This window comes from Carlito syrichta, unplaced genomic scaffold (genome assembly GCF_000164805.1).
Source record: "Carlito syrichta isolate Samal-C Ts95f unplaced genomic scaffold, Tarsius_syrichta-2.0.1 Scaffold111653, whole genome shotgun sequence".
In the NCBI taxonomy this organism is placed as follows: domain Eukaryota; kingdom Metazoa; phylum Chordata; class Mammalia; order Primates; family Tarsiidae; genus Carlito; species Carlito syrichta.
Genome location: NW_007055749.1, coordinates 135,484 through 153,717, shown reverse-complemented (window position 1 = coordinate 153,717; position 18,234 = coordinate 135,484). Strand labels below are relative to the sequence as shown.

The window sequence follows — 18,234 nt, the reverse complement described above, 5'->3', positions numbered from 1 at the left end:
GGGCTCTGCGCAGGCGCGGAGCCGCTTTGCTGACGTCGTCACGCCCCGCCCTCTGGGTCCCCCGTCGGGCCGTCTGCGCGCCCCACCCCGGGACCCTTGGGACCTCGGCGCGCACGTCTTGCAGATGACGGGTTCTAACGAGTTCAAGCTGAACCAGCCGCCCGAAGACGGCATCTCCTCGGTCAAGTTCAGCCCCAACACCTCCCAGTTCCTGCTGGTCTCCTCCTGGGACACGTCCGTGCGCCTCTACGATGTGCCGGCCAACTCCATGCGGCTCAAGTACCAGCACACCGGCGCGGTCCTGGACTGCGCCTTCTACGTAGGTGTCCTCGCTCCCCGCCCCCGCCCCCGCCCGCCTGCGACGCGGTGGCCTCCCGCGGTGGTGGCCTCTCTTTGCCCGGGTTGGGTCGGGGCTGCCGGGGGTGGAATTGTTGGGACGGTTCTCGAAGAGCCTTTCCCGGAACGCCTGCCCTGAGCCGGCGGCCGTTTGCGGGTGGGGGGACAGGCGCAGGTCGGAAGCTCGGTCTCCACGTTCAGGTTCAGGGATCGGGTAGTGACCTTGGGAAACGCTGTGGACGCGTCACTGTCCTTGAAATTTGCGACGGGACCGTTGGGCTGTCTCATGAAAACGAACGCTTTGGAGGCCTGTTCTGCTCGCTGCTAGTGTGTTGAAGAGGATAAGGCAACTTTCCCTTGATTTGCCGACCCAGTACTTCGGTGACCACTTGCGTGCTTTTTTGTGAGCTGTTTTTCTGTTTGCCATCAATAGTTGGGCCCAGTGCCCGTCATCTTAAGCATAAATGCAACAGTTGGTGGCCGAAGTGGGAATTTTCAAATATTGACGTTCCAAGTTTTAAATGTAGTGAAACTTTATTTTGCAGGATCCAACGCATGCTTGGAGTGGCGGATTAGATCATCAGTTGAAAATGCATGATTTGAACACCGATCAAGGTAGTGTCATTTTTGCCGGTTTGTTTCCTTGGCTACTGCACTAGGCTGTAAATGTTTGTTTAGGGAGAATATTTTCTGAACTGTTTAGTTACCAAGTTGCTTTAATTTAGGGTTTTTTGGTTGAAATGATAACCACTAAGTTACTGATCACAGAACAGTAGGCGTGTATTTGGCAGTAAAACCCATTATGGTTACCATCCTGGGTGTTTTCATGAGGCGACACTAATTATTTACACTTGATCTTGCTCTTAGAAGTGGACTGACTCATGTAGCAGTCTACATTTTGGCAGAATTTTCCAGTAAGGTGCTGATGTTTTAGGGTTTTGTTTTCAGAGGCTAATTTAGTTTAATACTGAAGGAAAATGGGTTTTTAAAAACTTAACAAAATAGCCAATCGTATCTATGTTAGTCCTGCCTGTATAGTTGTTTAACAGTAGAATATGTGGTTTATTCCATGACATATAGGATGACATGTTGTCTTTTAGTTAAGTGTCTCTTAGAGGCCTAGATCTGAAACGGCTTACCGAAATGTTTATGGTGACACTGGGCTGGAGGAGGAAGTGTAATGGAACCCAAATAATAGAGCTCTTTAGCTGAGAATTGGTGCAAATATTGGACATAAATACACTTGAAGGAAATGGTGGGGGACAGAGATATAACTAGATGGGAGATTAATTGGACAAGGGGAGAGAGATGGAGGATGGACACATTTGCCCAGTCAGAAGAGGCTTTTACATAAAAGCTGCTTTCTCACATGATTTATAATTGCAGAGGCTTGGTTTTATTTGCTAGTAGCTTACCCTGTGTAATAAGTAAGCTTGCAGGTTCAGGGAGCAAAAACACTGAAAAGCAGACCTTAAGGATTTTCCGTGTTGTAGACTGTAATTTAGGGAATTAGATGTTTATTCTATAATGGTTATTGCCAAACGTCATGAAGGTCCTTTCTTGTTTAAGTGATACATTTTAAAAAGGCAGAATGTACTTTTTTGAGAATTAAGACCATATATTGTTCTTTTTCTTTTTCTCTCTCTCTCTTTTGAGTTGGAATCTCCATTGCCCAGGCTGGAGTGCAGTGGCATTATCACCACAGCTTCCACCTCCTAGGCTCAGGCAATCCTTCTGCCTCAGCCTCCCTAGTAGCTGGGGCTACAGGTGCATGTCACCACACACAGGTAATTTTTTTTTTTTTTTTGGTAGAGACAAGTTCTCGCTATGTTGCTTAGACTGGTGTTGAACTCCTCCTGGGCTCAAGTAATCCTCCTGCCTCGGCCTCCCAAAGTACTGGGATTACAGGTGTGAGCCACCGTGCCTGGCCTATTGTTGATTCTTGTAATATCCTTAGCTGGTGGCACATAGTAGATGTCAGTTGAATGAATAAATGAGATAATGTGAAGATTGAAATTGAAAAGAAAGAATGAGATAATGTGAAGATTGAAATTGAAAAGAAAGAAAATGCATTTTGAAATTTTGATCCACTCTGAAAACTAAGTGAAATATTAAACATTCACCCTTAGCTCTCATAATCCCATAAGCATTGGCTTAATGTTCAAGAACAGTGTTGAGTTCCAGATGACCAGATTTCTCCACTTATTTGTTCATCCTACAGGTATTTCTTGAGGACCTAGCATGTACCAGATCTTGCACTAGATATAGGCAGAGGTATCTAGAGTCAAGTGAGGAAAATAACAGATATACCACCGTTTTAATGTAATCTGAAATTCAGGGCAGCCTTTGATGTGTGACTCACTCATGTTAGTGAGTGAAACTATTCACTGTAAGTTACAAGGAGAATTTTTTGTATGCAGACATTTCCATGGAATTGGATTAGATAGATTCATTACAGTTGAATGAGTGTTTCCTTTCATTGTTTATTTTAGAAATCTTTGTTTAGTAGAGTAGTAAAGCTAGGTGGTGTTTTTTTTCCTCTCTCTCTTTTTCATGTAGAAAATCTTGTTGGAACTCATGATGCTCCTATCAGATGTGTTGAATACTGTCCGGAAGTGAATGTGATGGTTACTGGAAGTTGGGATCAAACAGTTAAATTGTGGGATCCCAGAACTCCTTGTAATGCTGGGACCTTCTCTCAGCCTGAAAAGGTAGGCTTTTTATATGTTCCTCATGGGAATTATGGTCCTTGGGATGATTTGTCTTGATGTACGTTCGCTGAATTTGTTGAATTTAGAGATAAAGAGTTGACAGTCTGTTTTATAAATCCAGCTACATAGAAATGCAAAGCAAAATTAACTTGGGAATTTGGGCTAACTTGTTTCTGTCACAGACTGGAGAGTGATAACTTAATTGAACCTGCTTCCATATATTGTTAATGCTTTAAATTGCAGGATTGAGAAGCAACTCACTGCCTTTTCAGAGAAGTCATTTAGCAAAGAGTGTTCGATTTTCTTAAATTGGATTTGACATGCCCAAACCAGAAAATGGGATGGAGCATCACTCATTTTCATTTCTGACCTGAGGTCTCTTTTGAGTTGACTGTTAAGAGGGTGAAATGGGTTATCATTTCAGTTTAGTGAGAAAAGCATTTATTGTTCCTTGGCTTTTACTATTTGTATATTTATTTATTTATTTTTAATGCTGACAGTTGTGTTTTAAGACTCTTAGTGAGCAAAGCTTTTAAAAATGGAAACTTTGTATATTATTCTAACCTTTTGATCTGTCTGATGAACGTGTAATTGAGCATTCTGTCTCTACCCTCATCAGGCTTTTTATCAGGTGGTAGTTAATTTTAAAGATTGATTGTTTTAGCAGTTTAAAGGTATCCTTCACTTAAGTCTATTTCTTCAGTGTAAATATGCTATTCAATTCCTGTTAGCCTTCATTATATACAATAGTGCATCCAAAGAACCATTATTTTTGTCACATCACAGTCGAATCCACTCCTGGCAAGACCTTTGTTCAGAATAAAATAATTGCATTGTTTCTAGTTTTGATTTATGGTTGTATGTTACATGTTAAGAACTGTGATAAATTGCTGACAGAATATCATATAATGGACAGCCACACTGAATCAAGCTGCTTATTGGTTCAGCAAGGTTCATTATGTCACTTTTTTTTAATACTTTTTTTGATAAATGTATATACCTAGTCAGTAGCATGACAGTGGTTTCACTTGATTTATGATCGGTGGGGATAGAAAGTACTATTAGAAGCTTGTGTGTCACCTACACAGAAAAGATTTAAAATAAAATTCCCAATCTGATTGTACCATTATAAGTTGATCTCTTTCTGGATTCTGTATTAAGTTTGATATTTCGTGTATCTTAGATTAATTTTCCTTTTTCTGCAAACATTTTGTTTGTATAAACTAATAAATCACAATAGTTTTTCATTTAAATCTGCTTATGTGAAATCTGTTGTTTTGAATTATTTAATTCCTTGTTTTTTCCTTGGTCACATTAATTGTTGAATTTTAAGGCCAGATTATAGACACTGTTGAGACATTGCATTGTTAAACGTCTCTAGTGAAACTGCTAGTAATTATTAACCATGTAGTTTAATTACCGAATGTTAAAGAGATGTCTTACCATGCCATGAGGCCTCTCTACATTTTTTTATAGCAGTTCTTCAGGTTTGAAAACTTTAGGTCAGATGAGGGTTTCTTATTAATTGCAAGTACCAATTAGTACACATTATGAATCTTAAATCTAGAATTTAAAAAAATGACTTAACATGATCAGGAAAACTTTTTTGCCACCTTTTTCATTAATTTTGCTACCTCTTGTCTCTAAGTAACATTATATTTGTAAATAAACTAATGTTTTCTTGCAGGAAATTCTATAATTTATTATAAAGGAGTTTTTGTGGAGATTTTAATATTGAAGAAAGCCATTGCGAAGGAAAAAAATAGGGGATAAACTGCTTTTTAAAAATTTTCCCTAAAGTTGAACTTTTGTCTTCAATGTTTAGTGTGACGTCATGGCATGAGAATTTGCTTTGTCATATGCCAGGCCACTGTTTTCTTAATTTTGAGTTTATATTCCAGTGAAAGCAACTAGGCAGCTAATTAATGGTGGTTCCCTAAACATTCCTGGAAAGGCCTATTTAAAGAGTTGCAAAATGAAATCTTCCATAAGGTGATCATAGAAAATAACCTTGAAAATGACTTTTTATGAAAAGCCACAAGTCCACTGAAAAATATCTTGAACTATGTTATAGCTTTATTGTCTCATTTTTTGTGTTTTTAATACTTTTATATTGTCTGTAAGTGAAATAAGAGGGCTAGAGGGTATTGTTTAATTTGTTTTAGTAATGAAAAGAACTAAGCTAAAAAAAAAAGAAGCCTTCAAAGTGCCTTTACCGAGTTAGTTATATTGTGCATTACATGATACTTGGTGAAGTATTAAGAATATCCTGGGCTTGCTATTTTGTGTGAATTACTTGGTTTGAATAACTGCAGTGTCTAAAATTAGTACCTGTGATGGGGAACTCCATCAGCTAGCTTTTTTATGGTTTTATGGTTAGGTGGACTTTGTGTTGGGAAAGAATGCCATTTCAGGTAAGTAGGTGATTTTCATCCAGTTCCGATCTCTGTTTAAAGGTGTACACCCTCTCGGTGTCTGGAGACCGACTGATCGTGGGAACAGCGGGCCGCAGGGTGTTGGTGTGGGACTTGCGGAACATGGGCTACGTGCAGCAGCGCAGGGAGTCCAGCCTGAAGTACCAGACTCGCTGCATTCGAGCTTTTCCGAACAAGCAGGTACTGATCTGTCCTCCCCTCCTTCCTGGAACTGAATGTAGCATGATTTTTATAATAATGATTTGGCTACTGCCGTTAAAGTTGTTTTTTGTTTTTCAGTGATTTAGAGTTTGTTGTTAGGTGTATTCTTACCGAATATTTTTGAACAGCCTTATGTTAAAAGGTAATGAGTAAACCCCGTTTCAGAGAAGATCTTGATGTTCAGAGAGGTTAGGTAGTCTGCCCAGGAACACCCAGTGGTTTTAATAGAGGGCTTTTGATTTCTTACTGATCCTGATCCCAGATGCTTCACAGGTGTACAATAATCAGAGTTTTGCAGACATTTCAGATTACAAAACAGTGAATTGAAATTTGTTTCTGGAAGTTTAGTTTTTGGAATTCGCTGTTCTCTTTTTGCCTTTTTGTAATCCTAATACTAAGAGTTTTTCTCCCAGTTTGACAATAGAACTTTGATTTTTTGAGAGGTAGTGCCCTTCATATATATAATGACTAACTCTTGATATACAGGGTAGATCAACTTCCATCATCACCATTAAATGAGATTCGCCTGTTTATTAGTGAGCTCCCTCCTCCCCTGAGTCCTTAAAGTTAAGGGAAGCTGGTGGTATGGTCAACTGCAGTAGGAATTTTGCAAGAGGAAAAGGCATTAAAAACAGTAGGTGTCGCGGAAATTTTATGGCTGTCCTTTGGTGGTTGTGGAACTTGAAGCAGTTATGTCAGTTATTCTCTTGGTCGTCTATCTGGAAAGGGCAGTCCCTCTAATGGTGGTGGCAGGTTTTTTTTTTTCAGGAAGTTGTAAGTTTCCATTGAAAATAAGGAATTACAGTTATGTGAAACTTTAGAGATTTAAATATGTGATTAAAATAGGCTTACATTGTGAACATTATTTTAATGTCTTTATTTCTAAAATTTTCTGTAGGACTCTTTTTCATAATTTAAATTTAAGAGCGAGGTTTTGCTGATTTATTTTTCTCCATAAACAGTTATCAGAAATGAATATAATTTTTACCTTCTGTGATTTAAAGCAGATATAAAACACAGTTTTCGTATTTGGTATATTCTTGTTTTGTTTGGTATATTGTCATTTTGAGGAAAGGTGGGATATGGTTTGAAGTGTTAAACCACTTTTGAACGTTCCTGAAAGTCTGTTTTGTTTGTGCAGATCTTACTTGCTGTAGTAAATGCAAGAGACAGAATGATTGAGGTAGAAGACTGTTGTTCCAGTTGATTTGGATTATTGATGCCCTCAATGAAGGACACACAACTTTTACAGTTAGAGATGGAAAGGTCCAGAACATAGAAGAATATATTTTAACTGAGGGAACAGATTTGAGTTCCCTTCTGGACAGGACAACAAATATATCATATTAAAAGACTTTTACATTCTTATTTAGGTTTGACAAAATAACTAGATATTTTTTATTTTATTGTGCAAGACACTGGTCCCGTGAAGAAAGCAAGTAATGATAGCCTTGTTTTTTTATAAAACCAAGTGGTAGTGTCCTTAACTTTTTAGGATCATCATAACTTTGTTGGTTTAGGTTAAAGACTGTTAAAACCTGGCTGTACTTCTCGCTTCTGAAATAATCATTTTTAATATGGGTTGAATTTGGGAATAAGCGCTTTGTTTTTAGAAACTGGATTTTTCCATTTTTGTTCTCTGATTCCCTTTTGGCAGGGCTATGTATTGAGCTCCATTGAAGGCCGAGTGGCAGTTGAGTACTTGGATCCAAGTCCTGAGGTACAGAAGAAGAAGTATGCCTTCAAATGTCACAGGCTAAAAGAAAATAATATTGAGCAGATTTACCCAGTCAATGCTATTTCCTTTCACAATATCCACAATACATTTGCCACAGGTAAAGTATGTCATGATAACCTATATCTAATTATTAAAGTAATATTTTTAAAATTAAATACTTCATTTATGCTTAGACAGAATTTTTAAGAAATTGTGCTCGTTTTTATGATATTTAGTAAGAAACTATGGTAAAATATTTCTTGGGGGGGGATGTAACTTCTATGACCTTAAAAATTAACCGCTTATTAAGATAAGGGTTATTTTTGTATCTGGTATTAAGAATCATTTAAACTATTTTGAAATTACTTGCAGGTGGTTCTGATGGATTTGTAAATATTTGGGATCCCTTTAACAAAAAGCGACTGTGCCAATTCCATCGGTACCCCACCAGCATCGCATCACTTGCGTTCAGTAATGATGGGACTACACTTGCAATAGCATCATCATATATGTATGAAATGGATGACACAGAACATCCTGAAGATGGTATCTTCATTCGCCAAGTGACAGATGCAGAAACAAAACCCAAGTGAGTATGCTTCACCTGTATTTGAGCCTTTTCTTGCATTCAACCCAGGATTTATTAATTTTTCTAAATTCATGAATAGCATTGTTGATGCCTGCTCGATATTACAGCTGACTGTAGGGTTGGAGTTGATGTTATCATGTTCTCCCAAGCTTTCAATATCCGTAGGTTGATAGACGTCTGATGGATAAAATTGTGCCTAGTTGTTTTGCAGAGAAGAATGTCAAACTCTCATTCTTCTTGAATAGGTTCTATTATTTGAATCTCTGGAGTTATTACTAGCTCATTGCTTTAAAATTAAGTTGAGGAATTCAAGAATAATTTATTTTAGCAAATTCTATTTAAGAAGTTTAAGAATTTGAACTGCCAAAAATCTTTCCTCTCCACAGAGGTTGTTTCTTTAATATTTACACAAAGTGAGTGACCTTCAGGTCTTATTGGAAATCCAGAGTAATATGGCCTTGCCTGGAATTGCAAATTTCCCTAGTTTTGAAATTGTCATAGATGTCTTTGGTTCTTGGTTGTAACTGTTGATTGAGAAGAACCATTTACATTTTTGCTACCAACAGGGCAAGGCTTTTTTACTTTATCTCCATCAGCCTTAAGGGAAAACTGATACTTAGGCATGTGGTAAAACATAAAATACCTACCTCAAGTATCTTTGCTCTGTTCCTTATGCTTCCCTAGTCCCTTGGAGGAAGTCCTCAATCGATATTTATGTAATAGCTAAGTGTTTTCAGCATTCTTGTTTAGTTTTCTGAATTAAAATGGATATGGTACCCTAGATAATTGATAGAGCCCCTGAGAGGGGGCAAAATAGTAAATGTTCCTTATCAGATATGCTTTTATAGGTTTGACTTTAGAAAAGTCTTAGCATGTGAAGCCTGTTGGATAAAGGGCTATATTTGCATTTAATCTGTCACTTTTGTATCTCTTGTCCTGGTCGGCCATTTTGATCTCATGCTGTTCTTTTTTCTTTTGAACTTGTAGGTCACCATGTACTTGACAAGATTTCATTTACTTAAGTGCCATGTTGATGATAATAAAACAATTCGTACTCCCCAATGGTGGATTATTACTATTAACAAAGAAACCAGGGAAAATATTAATTTTAATATTATAAGAACCTGAAAATAATGGAAATGAGGTTTTTATTGATTTTTTTAAAAAATAATAAACACTTAAGTGCATGAGATGGTTTGCTGTGTTAAAGGTATTTGGGCAAACAAAATTGGAGGGCAGTGTCTGCGCTGTTGAGAATCAGTTTTGACCTTGATGGTTTTTGTTTCCATTGTAGAATTAAATGTGTGTAAATAAATATAGGTAATAAACATCCCTTTGCATTCTTTCTGAACCTTACATGGTAGAGGAAGAGGCTCTGAGCCATTTGCTGCTTTTGCTGGTTATAGTTGCTAATTCTAAAACTGTTTCAGACTGCCTCATGAGGAGGTTAATCTACAATTAAACAATATTTCCTCTTGGCTGTCCATTATTTTCTGAAGCAGATGGTTCATCATTTCCTGGGCTGTTAAACAAAGCGAGGTTAAGGTTAGACTCTTGGGAATCAGCTAGTTTTCAATCTTATTAGGGTGCAGAAGGAAAACTAATAAGAAAACCTCCTAATATCATTTTGTGACTGTAAACAATTATTTATTAGCAACCAATTGATCCCAGAAGGGCAAATTGTTTGAGTCAGTAATGAGCTGAGAAAAGACAGAGCATATCTGTGTATTTGGAAAAATAATTGTAACGTAATTGCAGTACATTTAGACAGGCATCTATTTGGACCTGTTTCTCTCTCTAAATGAATTTTTGGAAACATTAATGAGGTTTGCATATTTCTCTGACATTTATATAGTTCTCATGTCCATTTCAGTTGCCCAGCCGCTGGTGATTAAGGTTAAAAAGAAAAAAATTATAGTGAGAATGAGATTCATTTCAGTGTAATACGCTAAAGCAGAACACAAACTTAGCTTGGCCTACTCTAGGTAGTTCCAGATGGTATTTTTGTTATCAAACTTTTTATTCTAATTTATATTATTTGCAAATACATGTCTCTGAATAGGACTTGGACCTCTTCTGAATTTTTTAAAAATCCATGTTGTGTATTTTTAAAAAACTCTTTGATACAGAGAAGCAAGGGTCTTTTTTATTTTTTAAGTATTTTAGTGAAAACTTGGTAAAAGCCTGAATCTTATCTTTTGAAATGTATTTTCTTCATTGCAGGTCCACCTAATCATCTCGTGAAAGTGGTTTCTCTATGGAAAGCTTTGTTTGCTTCCTACAAATACATGCTTTATTCCTTAAGGGATGTGTTATAGTTGTGGACACATTATTTAGTATAAGGATTTCTCTATTTTCTGTCTTATAAGAAACTTGTCTTTGTACCTTAGTACTTTATTTAGGATCAGGAGTTTTTGTGTCCTTGTTGTAGTAGTCTGAATTTCCCTGTCAAGCCTGTGGCAAACCTAGTTGTTTATGAACAGTTTGAGCTCTTTTTGTAATATAATCTGAACCTGTTATTTCTGTGCTGTCTAATAAATCGAATTCAGAACCCTAAAATGTTGGATGTTTTTAAATGTTGGTAATTAATGTAATTTACTACTTAAAAAGGCTTATGGAAAGCAAAACTCTCTTCATCAAAGGCATGTTGAAGATGACATTTTACCTTTAAGTTCACTCTGCCTCACTTAATTATGTCTACTCTGATGTACGTTGGGGATTCAGTCCTGGGTAAAGTGATTTGTTGGAGTTCAGCCATTTTCCTCATGGCCCCCTTGTGCCCTCTCAGTGGATCAGCAGGGCCCTTGAGCCAACTGTGCAGCTTTACTCAGGATAGGCAGAGACTAGGAGGCAGCCTGTGGGCACCGTTTGGCACAATGCTCTCCTAGTAGTGCTGGTGCTGTAGTGCTCATGTAGTGTGTACATCCCTGTGCTGATGAAATAATCACCCATGCAGAGCCAAATGACAGACCCTTCTGTACTTAGCTATCAAATACTAAATCAAGTGAAGCCCTTGGGATGGTAAATAATGTAATAGCCAAAGACTAACTGATGGTATTGGTTCTTTAGTGTGATTGTGAGCTTTTAAAAGCCATAACCACTTGGTTGAGGGCAGAGCATACATTTAAAACATCGTATAAATGAAAGAGAATTAATAGAGTATTGTTAAAGGTGACCAAACTAAAACAGTGTTGTGGATTTGTTTTTGAGGTTATGATGAGGGAGAGCTTATTTTGTGGTTCCATCGGGGTGTCCTCTTGTCTTTGGAAACCAAGTGTGTCTCGCTGCATCCTTTTCATGCCCCTTAACCAACCCCCGCTCACTTCACAATTTGCCTGCTTATGGTTGTAGCCACCTTTTATCCCGTTGGTTTCTCTTCTCTAGATGCTAGAGGTTAAGTCTCTCTTCTGTTTATCTTTTTCTTTTTCCTATTGCTACTATCCCATGGTCTTCTAGGTGAATGCAGCAGCCTCCAGTCTCTGCCCTAAGTCCTCCATCTTCTAGAGTAGTGACTTTTGAACATTTTAGCTGTGACTCAAGTAAGAAATACATTTTTGAACCACAGTCTAGAACACAGAGGTCAACATAGCATATATCATGGGGTCATAAAGCAAAAGTTGCCCTTCCTGAATGTGATGCTTCTGGTTCATCCTCTCCCTCTCACTCTCTTCTCCTCCCTCCCTCAAGTTGGTTTTACGACAAATGCCTTGTCACATGTAATTTCAAAAACTGCTCAATACCATGCACGATTTTTTAAGAACTTATTTTCATCATGCCCTACTTGGAGTCCTCCAGTAAAGTCCTTCAGTAACTTCATTAAAAGGTCTGCTGCTGACTGAAAAGTTGTTCTCAGAAGAGTAGAGGTGGGACTGACCTTCACTGGGAATTCAGATAAGTGGATGAGCTGGAAATGTTACAGTGACAGCCGTATCTGGTTCTGAGTTCCACTATGTAAAAACTTAAGATGAGCAGGTTAGCCTTTGTGCTGTGGGAAATCCGGGTCTTGTTCCAAGGACCAAGGCCAGGTTGCCCAGTTTGGCCTTAGCATTAAAACCACTCCTTGTTTTGCCTCCATTTTCTGTTAAACTCCTGTGTTCCTAAGGCATTTTTTAATGCCCTAAAATGCATTTTTTAATGCATTTTTTTGCTCTTCAGTGAAAAAGGACTCTGGTCAGATAACACCAGTTGCTTTCCCTCAGTGAGGACTCGGTGCACAGTGGCCAACTGAGCTTGGAGAGAACGCCAACAAATCCTTGAAAATATGTTTGGCTCGATTTTCCCCAAATTCCTTTGATCCTGATCTACTCTCTTCTTGCCCTTGCAATCATGTTTACCTTTCACTGTTCGCCCCAAGACACCGGGATTCTTTTTATTTTACTAGGAGAGCCAGGCTAGTTGCTTCATTATCAGATGTTCATGTTGCTGTCCAAATCTCAGTCTGCTCAGGCTCTCCTTTCTCAATTGCTTTTTCAGGATTTTTTTTTTTTTGAGTTGAAGTCTTACCCTGTCGCCCAGACTGGAGTGCAGTGACTGAGTGGCCGCTCCCGGCCACCGCAGCCTCAACCTGCTGGGCTCCGGTGATCCTTCTGCCTCAGCCTTCCAAGTAGCTGGAACTACAGGCGCGCACTACCATGCCCGGCTGATTTTTTCAGGATTTAGTTTGAGTCTTTCAAGGTCCTGTTCAAGATCCCCTTTTCTTGGTTACAGCTCGTAAATAAGTGTGCCCTTTCTCAGGACACGTGTGAAGCACCTCCCACTTATATGCTTTGGCAGTGGCTACGCACACTGGCATTTTAACATTTGTGTGTGTGTATGTCTTGTTTCCCTATTATATGAAGTGCAGGAACGTTTTGTATGCTCTGGCCATGAATGTTGGATCACTTTGGTGTTGCTGAATGATAAAACTCCCTTTTTCTTTTATGTTCGTTTTTAAAAATTATTTTTTTATTTTAAAGATGTGGCGTACAATTCAGGGTTAGGTATACAAACATTGATTATGGAGGTACCTTTTGATGAGGTGTGCCCCTCCTCCCCTGGCAGTTTCCCTCAATTACTAATCCCACACCCCCTCCCCTGACAGCTTCCCACTACTGCCAATCCCTTTCTTTCTTTCTTTTTTTTTCTTTGAGTTGGAGTTTCACTCCGTCGCCCAGACTGGAGTGCAGTGGCCGCTCCCGGCCACTGCAGCCTCAACCCACTGGGCTCCGGTGATCCAATCCCTTTCTTATAGTATAATTGTTCAAGGTATGCTTATGAGTGAAACAAACTCCCTTTTTCAAAATAACTTGAAATATAATATTGGAATATAGGCAACCTGCCCAGTGCACTAGGCATGTGACCTTTGGCTTTGTTAATTCATTAAACATTTAATAATTAAGAAGTGATATGTTTACTGCAAAAAAATTTTGATAACATGCAAAAAATGACATTGTCAATCGTATGAAACAAGATAACGTCAAGTTTTTTTCCCACTTCATTGAGGTATAATTGATAAACATTGTGTCTATTTAAGGTGTACAATGTGATGTTTGATATATGTATACATTGTGAGGTGATTTCTACAATCAAGCTAATTAACGTATCCATCACCTCACATAGTTACATCACCTCACATAGTTTTTGTGGTGAGAATCTTATATATACTCTTAGCATATTTCAAGTATAAAATACATTATTATTAACCACAGTCATCATACTATACATTTAGGTCCCCAGAACTGACTCATCCTGCAGGAGATCATTACTTTTGACATTTTTGTCCATTCTTAAGGATTTTCTGTGTATATGTCTCCATGTTAAAGTTTTGTTAACATCATATGAAATGCCTGGGTGGACACATTTGAAGGTTTTAATTAGGATGATGTGACTTATGGTACAGGTCACATGGCCTGCTTGGTGTTTACTTTGGGGAGATGTCCTAGGTGTACCTTGAAATAATAAGTAGCTGTTCATTCCTTAGAGCATGACGTCTGGATGCAAGAAGTCTTATGATTATGAGTAGAGGAATCTGAGTTCTGTGACACGGATAGAAAATGGTGAAATGATGCCTTCAAGTTTGCACCCTCTGAAGGTGTCACATGAGCAGGTGCTTCACGTGGCTGGTGACAGTTATAAGTGAGCTGCTTCTTTCATGGGCTCTCCCTCTATCGACTGTTCCAGAATGAGGGGCTGCTGGTATCTACTGATTTACCTATGGCTAAGATGCTTCTGGACAACATGGGGCTAGTTAGTACATAATAATTTCACAAAACTTGGATCTTATATAAGTATCCTGTGTTATGCTCTTAGTGTATTATGAAATTTTGCCCATGATTTATTTTTTGCCTTGTTTTTACTGACTCCCTAGTTAGTATTTTAGACACATATTTAGTGCCTGCTATGTGCCAGCCACTGCTAGGACTGGCATGTATTTGGGACTGAAGTGGTAGGAAGGATACATAAGTTTCTTGATCTCACTAGGTTTCCAATCTTGCAGAGTGTGTAGCTGGTAGACAAGTATATAGACAACTACAGCACAGGTGCTATGATGTGATAGGTGCTATGATACCATGATGTGGTCACATTTTGTTTTCAGGACTTGGCCAAACTGGTCCTCACAACCACTGCCCTGGTTGCAAAAGGTTAAGTGTAGTGGTTGCTCTAAGTCCAAGGTCACCAAACTGGTTGATACTAGCATTGTTACAGCCTGGACACTAGGAAAAGCAGCGTGGCAGAAACTCCGTTTGAGAAACTTCTGGCTAGTACTTTAAAGAAGAAGACTAGTCAGATCTTCTAGCCCCCTCACCCATATGGCCTGTCACTCCTTGGGAATTGAATCTGCTAGTTTATCAGGTCAGGCAGCGTGTTGTGACAACATGAATCTTTGAAATTGGCTTAGAATCCTGGCTTCACGGCTTATTCATGGGGTCACTAGCCAAGTTAACTTCTGAGCCTTAGTTTCTTCATCTGTCAAATGAAGAAAGTATCTGGCTCATGGAATTATGAACAACTATGTAAAACATTTATTAGGATGTGCCTGACACAGTTGATACTTAGCAAATGTTTTCTTTTAATGAAAAATATTCAACCCATCACTCTCAGATGTAATCAGCCAGCTGACTTTGAGATTTTCTTCTTTTTCATAATGTTTTCAGATATCTGTGGGATTCCCAGTTCTGATATATGACTTGTATACTTTTCTTTTTTATAATATTTATGAACAATTTCAAACATTCAGAAAGACTCAGATTCACTTCCATAAGCACATGATCTAGATTTCAAAAATGGTCAGTACTTTGCCATATTTTATGCCATTGTCTTAAACCATTGTACATGCTTGAAGCCTCCTTTGTACCCTTCTCTTACCTCATTCCTATTTTTCATTCTTAAGTATTGCACCCATTGAAACCTTTTATGCTCATGTAGTGTCCAGATACGTGTTTTGGATTTTGGGGAATTTGTATAAATGGTATCCTGTTTTTATCCTGAAATAAGCCCACCCCTGTTTAACATTAGGTGTGGTTAATAAAAATGTAGAAGGAAAGGGACAAAGCTACAAACCATCTCTTGTAGGCAAACTGCTAAGTTGAGCAGCAAGGTTGTGGAGTGGCTGAGCTGAGCACACCATTACAAAAGAAATGGCAGTTGTCTCTGGCTTGTTGGGTCTTTCATAATCCAGCAGAAGTTATTCTTTCCACCAGGAAAATAGGTGAGCGTGTTCATAGTACCCAATAGATGAGGCATGTTAAAAATACAACATCTGTGTTGTCATCTGGGGAGCAAACACAGATCGAGTTTCATGGTTCTTCTTTTCTTTGACTTCCCCACCTCAGTCTTTGAAATGTCTCTGAGTAGCCCATCTTTCACTTGGGAAAGTACTGATTTAAGCTATCAGGACTAGTTAAAGCAGTTTCCTTTCAAAATGGCACCTGGCTGTGTTGCTTTGGAACTAGCGCTAAGGAAAATGAAAGCTGCGGGGCCGGTAGCCACGAATACCAATTGGACCATTGAGTACAGAGGCGCTTTCCCTTGACCAGTGGCGTTTTGAAACAGTGCTTTCATTTTCAAAGGATACCCACAGAACTTGTCCTGGGGTGGTTGTAGGGCCCTGTTTTCTTAGTTGGGAATCATTTTGTGTCCTGATGGAAACGATCAGAAGGTGAAAACTGGATTGTCCTGTGATTTACAGAGGGCTGTAATTGGAAGAACATGATGTGAGTTAGCCTGCTCATTTAATATAACTTACGATTTTGGCAACTGGTCTTCAGAATTTACTTTAAATTAAAAGTGATTGGTTTTATTTTGTTGTTTTGCTTTCTTTGACTATACCACTAGTGTGACTTCCCAAATCACCTGACTTGAATAGAAAAACGGAGAAAGAAATGCTTTACTTTACCGAGCTTATTGTAGCAGGGTATCAGACTTCAGTAATTGAAGTTTCATTTCAGTGTAATTTCATTAGCAAATTCCCTCAGAAATATTCTTTCACCTCTGACCATACTAGCGAATGCTGTGTAGTTAACACAAACCTGAAGAAGCCATATAAATTATATCTACTGGTCTCAGAAGCACCTAAGTTTGCTTTTCCAATGTTGTAACGAAGTACCTTTCATCCCCTTTATAGGACTCTGTTATAGGCTATTGCAGTAATTTAAAACCTATGTACCTAGACTCCTGACCTTGTTATAACATCACTTTATAATTCTCAAAATACTTGGCTCTTGAAGATTTTCTTAGCACCAGCCATGTATTCTTAAAGAGCCCAGACAATTTGTCTTCAGTGTTATATTACACTTATCTCCTCAGCTGCTAAGACCTAACATTCTTATTGAATTGCCTGACAAAAATCCTTCAGTTCTTCCATTATTTCATATGTTAACATGGCATTCAGCTAGCATTCACCACTTAAAGAAATAATACCCTTGCTTGGAACGACAGCAATGTGTGCTTTAATCAAGCTTTAGATATAGAAGCAACTCTCTTGCTGGGTTCACTGTTCATCAAGATTGCTGGTAATATTATGGAGAAACAGCTTTCCATATGTGACTCTAACACAAAGGTGATTGATCATGAAAATAGAGAACAAGTATATGAACAAGCCTCTCAACACATTACCCTATGTTGCTGCTGTTCATCAGGTGAACGTTGACCTCAGTTAGTAGCAGAAGTATAGAATGGGCATTGTTCATTGAGAGCTTGGTACTAGTAGTGTGGCTTTCTGGTCACTTCAGTTATACTAATAGAATGTGTACTGTTAAATGTTGGACTTCATTTTGCATTGCTTAGCTTTGCAATAGGACATATCTAAAAATATCCCGTACTTGTGCAGCCAGTCATTACCCAATCATTTTGCTTTTGACACAAATCTGAAATGATGAAGAGTTAGAGATACTGCATTTATTTGGACTCCGTAGACATAGAATATGATAAATTGACAGGAAAAAAAGCAAATGAGATCAGAGGTGATATATTTAACTCCTAAATAGTGAATGATTTACAGATATTGACACATTATTAATCTGACCTGTACATTGAACAGGCTGTCTGCCTGGAAACACTTGACTAGCTATCCTCATTACTGAGGTTGGGCACATATTATATTTCTAAAGAAACACTTTTTGGCTAAAAACAACAGTTTAATTTACCCAAGACCTCCAATTTGGTAAGTCAGGACAACTATGAAAATGTGCAAGGAAACCGGCCTCTGGATGAATTGGGAAATAATAGGACTAACTCAAAATTTAAATTTGAAATTTTAATTGGGTCAAGGCAAAATTTTAACTTGGTCACCAATTAATATTGCAGAAAAGGGTTTCTTACTCATTTTTGACTCTAAAATGAATAGAACCCAGGAAAGACGATTATTTTCTCTTTTGGGCGGTGTTTAGATCTTTTTGGTCAACCTTACTGGTTAATTTCATATCCCCCTTCCCCTCCCCCCCCCCCCCCCCCCCCCGGTGGTGGGGAAAGGGAGCCAATTTTATCTTTTAATCTAAACTGGTTTCTCCCTGATGAGAGCTTAGTAGAGTGGATGAGAAGAAATAATAAGATTGAGTTATTATTTAATACTTGTTGCTGTAAGCATCTAATTGTAGATTTGGAATTAAGGGAACAATTATGCTTGTAAAAGGTTCTGCTTTTTGACAGGCCAGGAGAAGAACCTGGTAGAGAAGAGAACTCGTTGGACAAATTGACAGCTGTACCAGAGTATGAGCCAATACTATTTGTGGATGGAATTGTCATTACTTTTGTGAGAAGGGGATTAAT

At 38.4% G+C, this 18,234-nt stretch overlaps 1 protein-coding gene across 2 annotated transcripts in view; it reads left to right on the top strand.

Moving 5' to 3' along the window:
- Positions 1 to 10,548, top strand: part of BUB3 (BUB3, mitotic checkpoint protein) — an 11,275-nt gene extending 727 nt beyond the window's left edge. The window contains exons 2-8 of one of the 2 annotated variants that reach the window (XM_008070587.2): positions 125 to 319; positions 882 to 951; positions 2,896 to 3,047; positions 5,504 to 5,662; positions 7,341 to 7,518; positions 7,773 to 7,989; positions 10,213 to 10,548. In XM_008070587.2, coding sequence (XP_008068778.1) covers positions 125 to 319; positions 882 to 951; positions 2,896 to 3,047; positions 5,504 to 5,662; positions 7,341 to 7,518; positions 7,773 to 7,989; positions 10,213 to 10,222 — 981 coding nt within the window. In that variant the 3' untranslated portion in view covers positions 10,223 to 10,548. Of the gene's footprint in view, positions 1 to 124; positions 320 to 881; positions 952 to 2,895; positions 3,048 to 5,503; positions 5,663 to 7,340; positions 7,519 to 7,772; positions 7,990 to 8,976 lie in introns of both variants that reach the window. The other variant, XM_008070583.2, reaches the window with a different exon arrangement.
- The last annotated feature ends 7,686 nt before the right edge of the window (positions 10,549 to 18,234 follow it).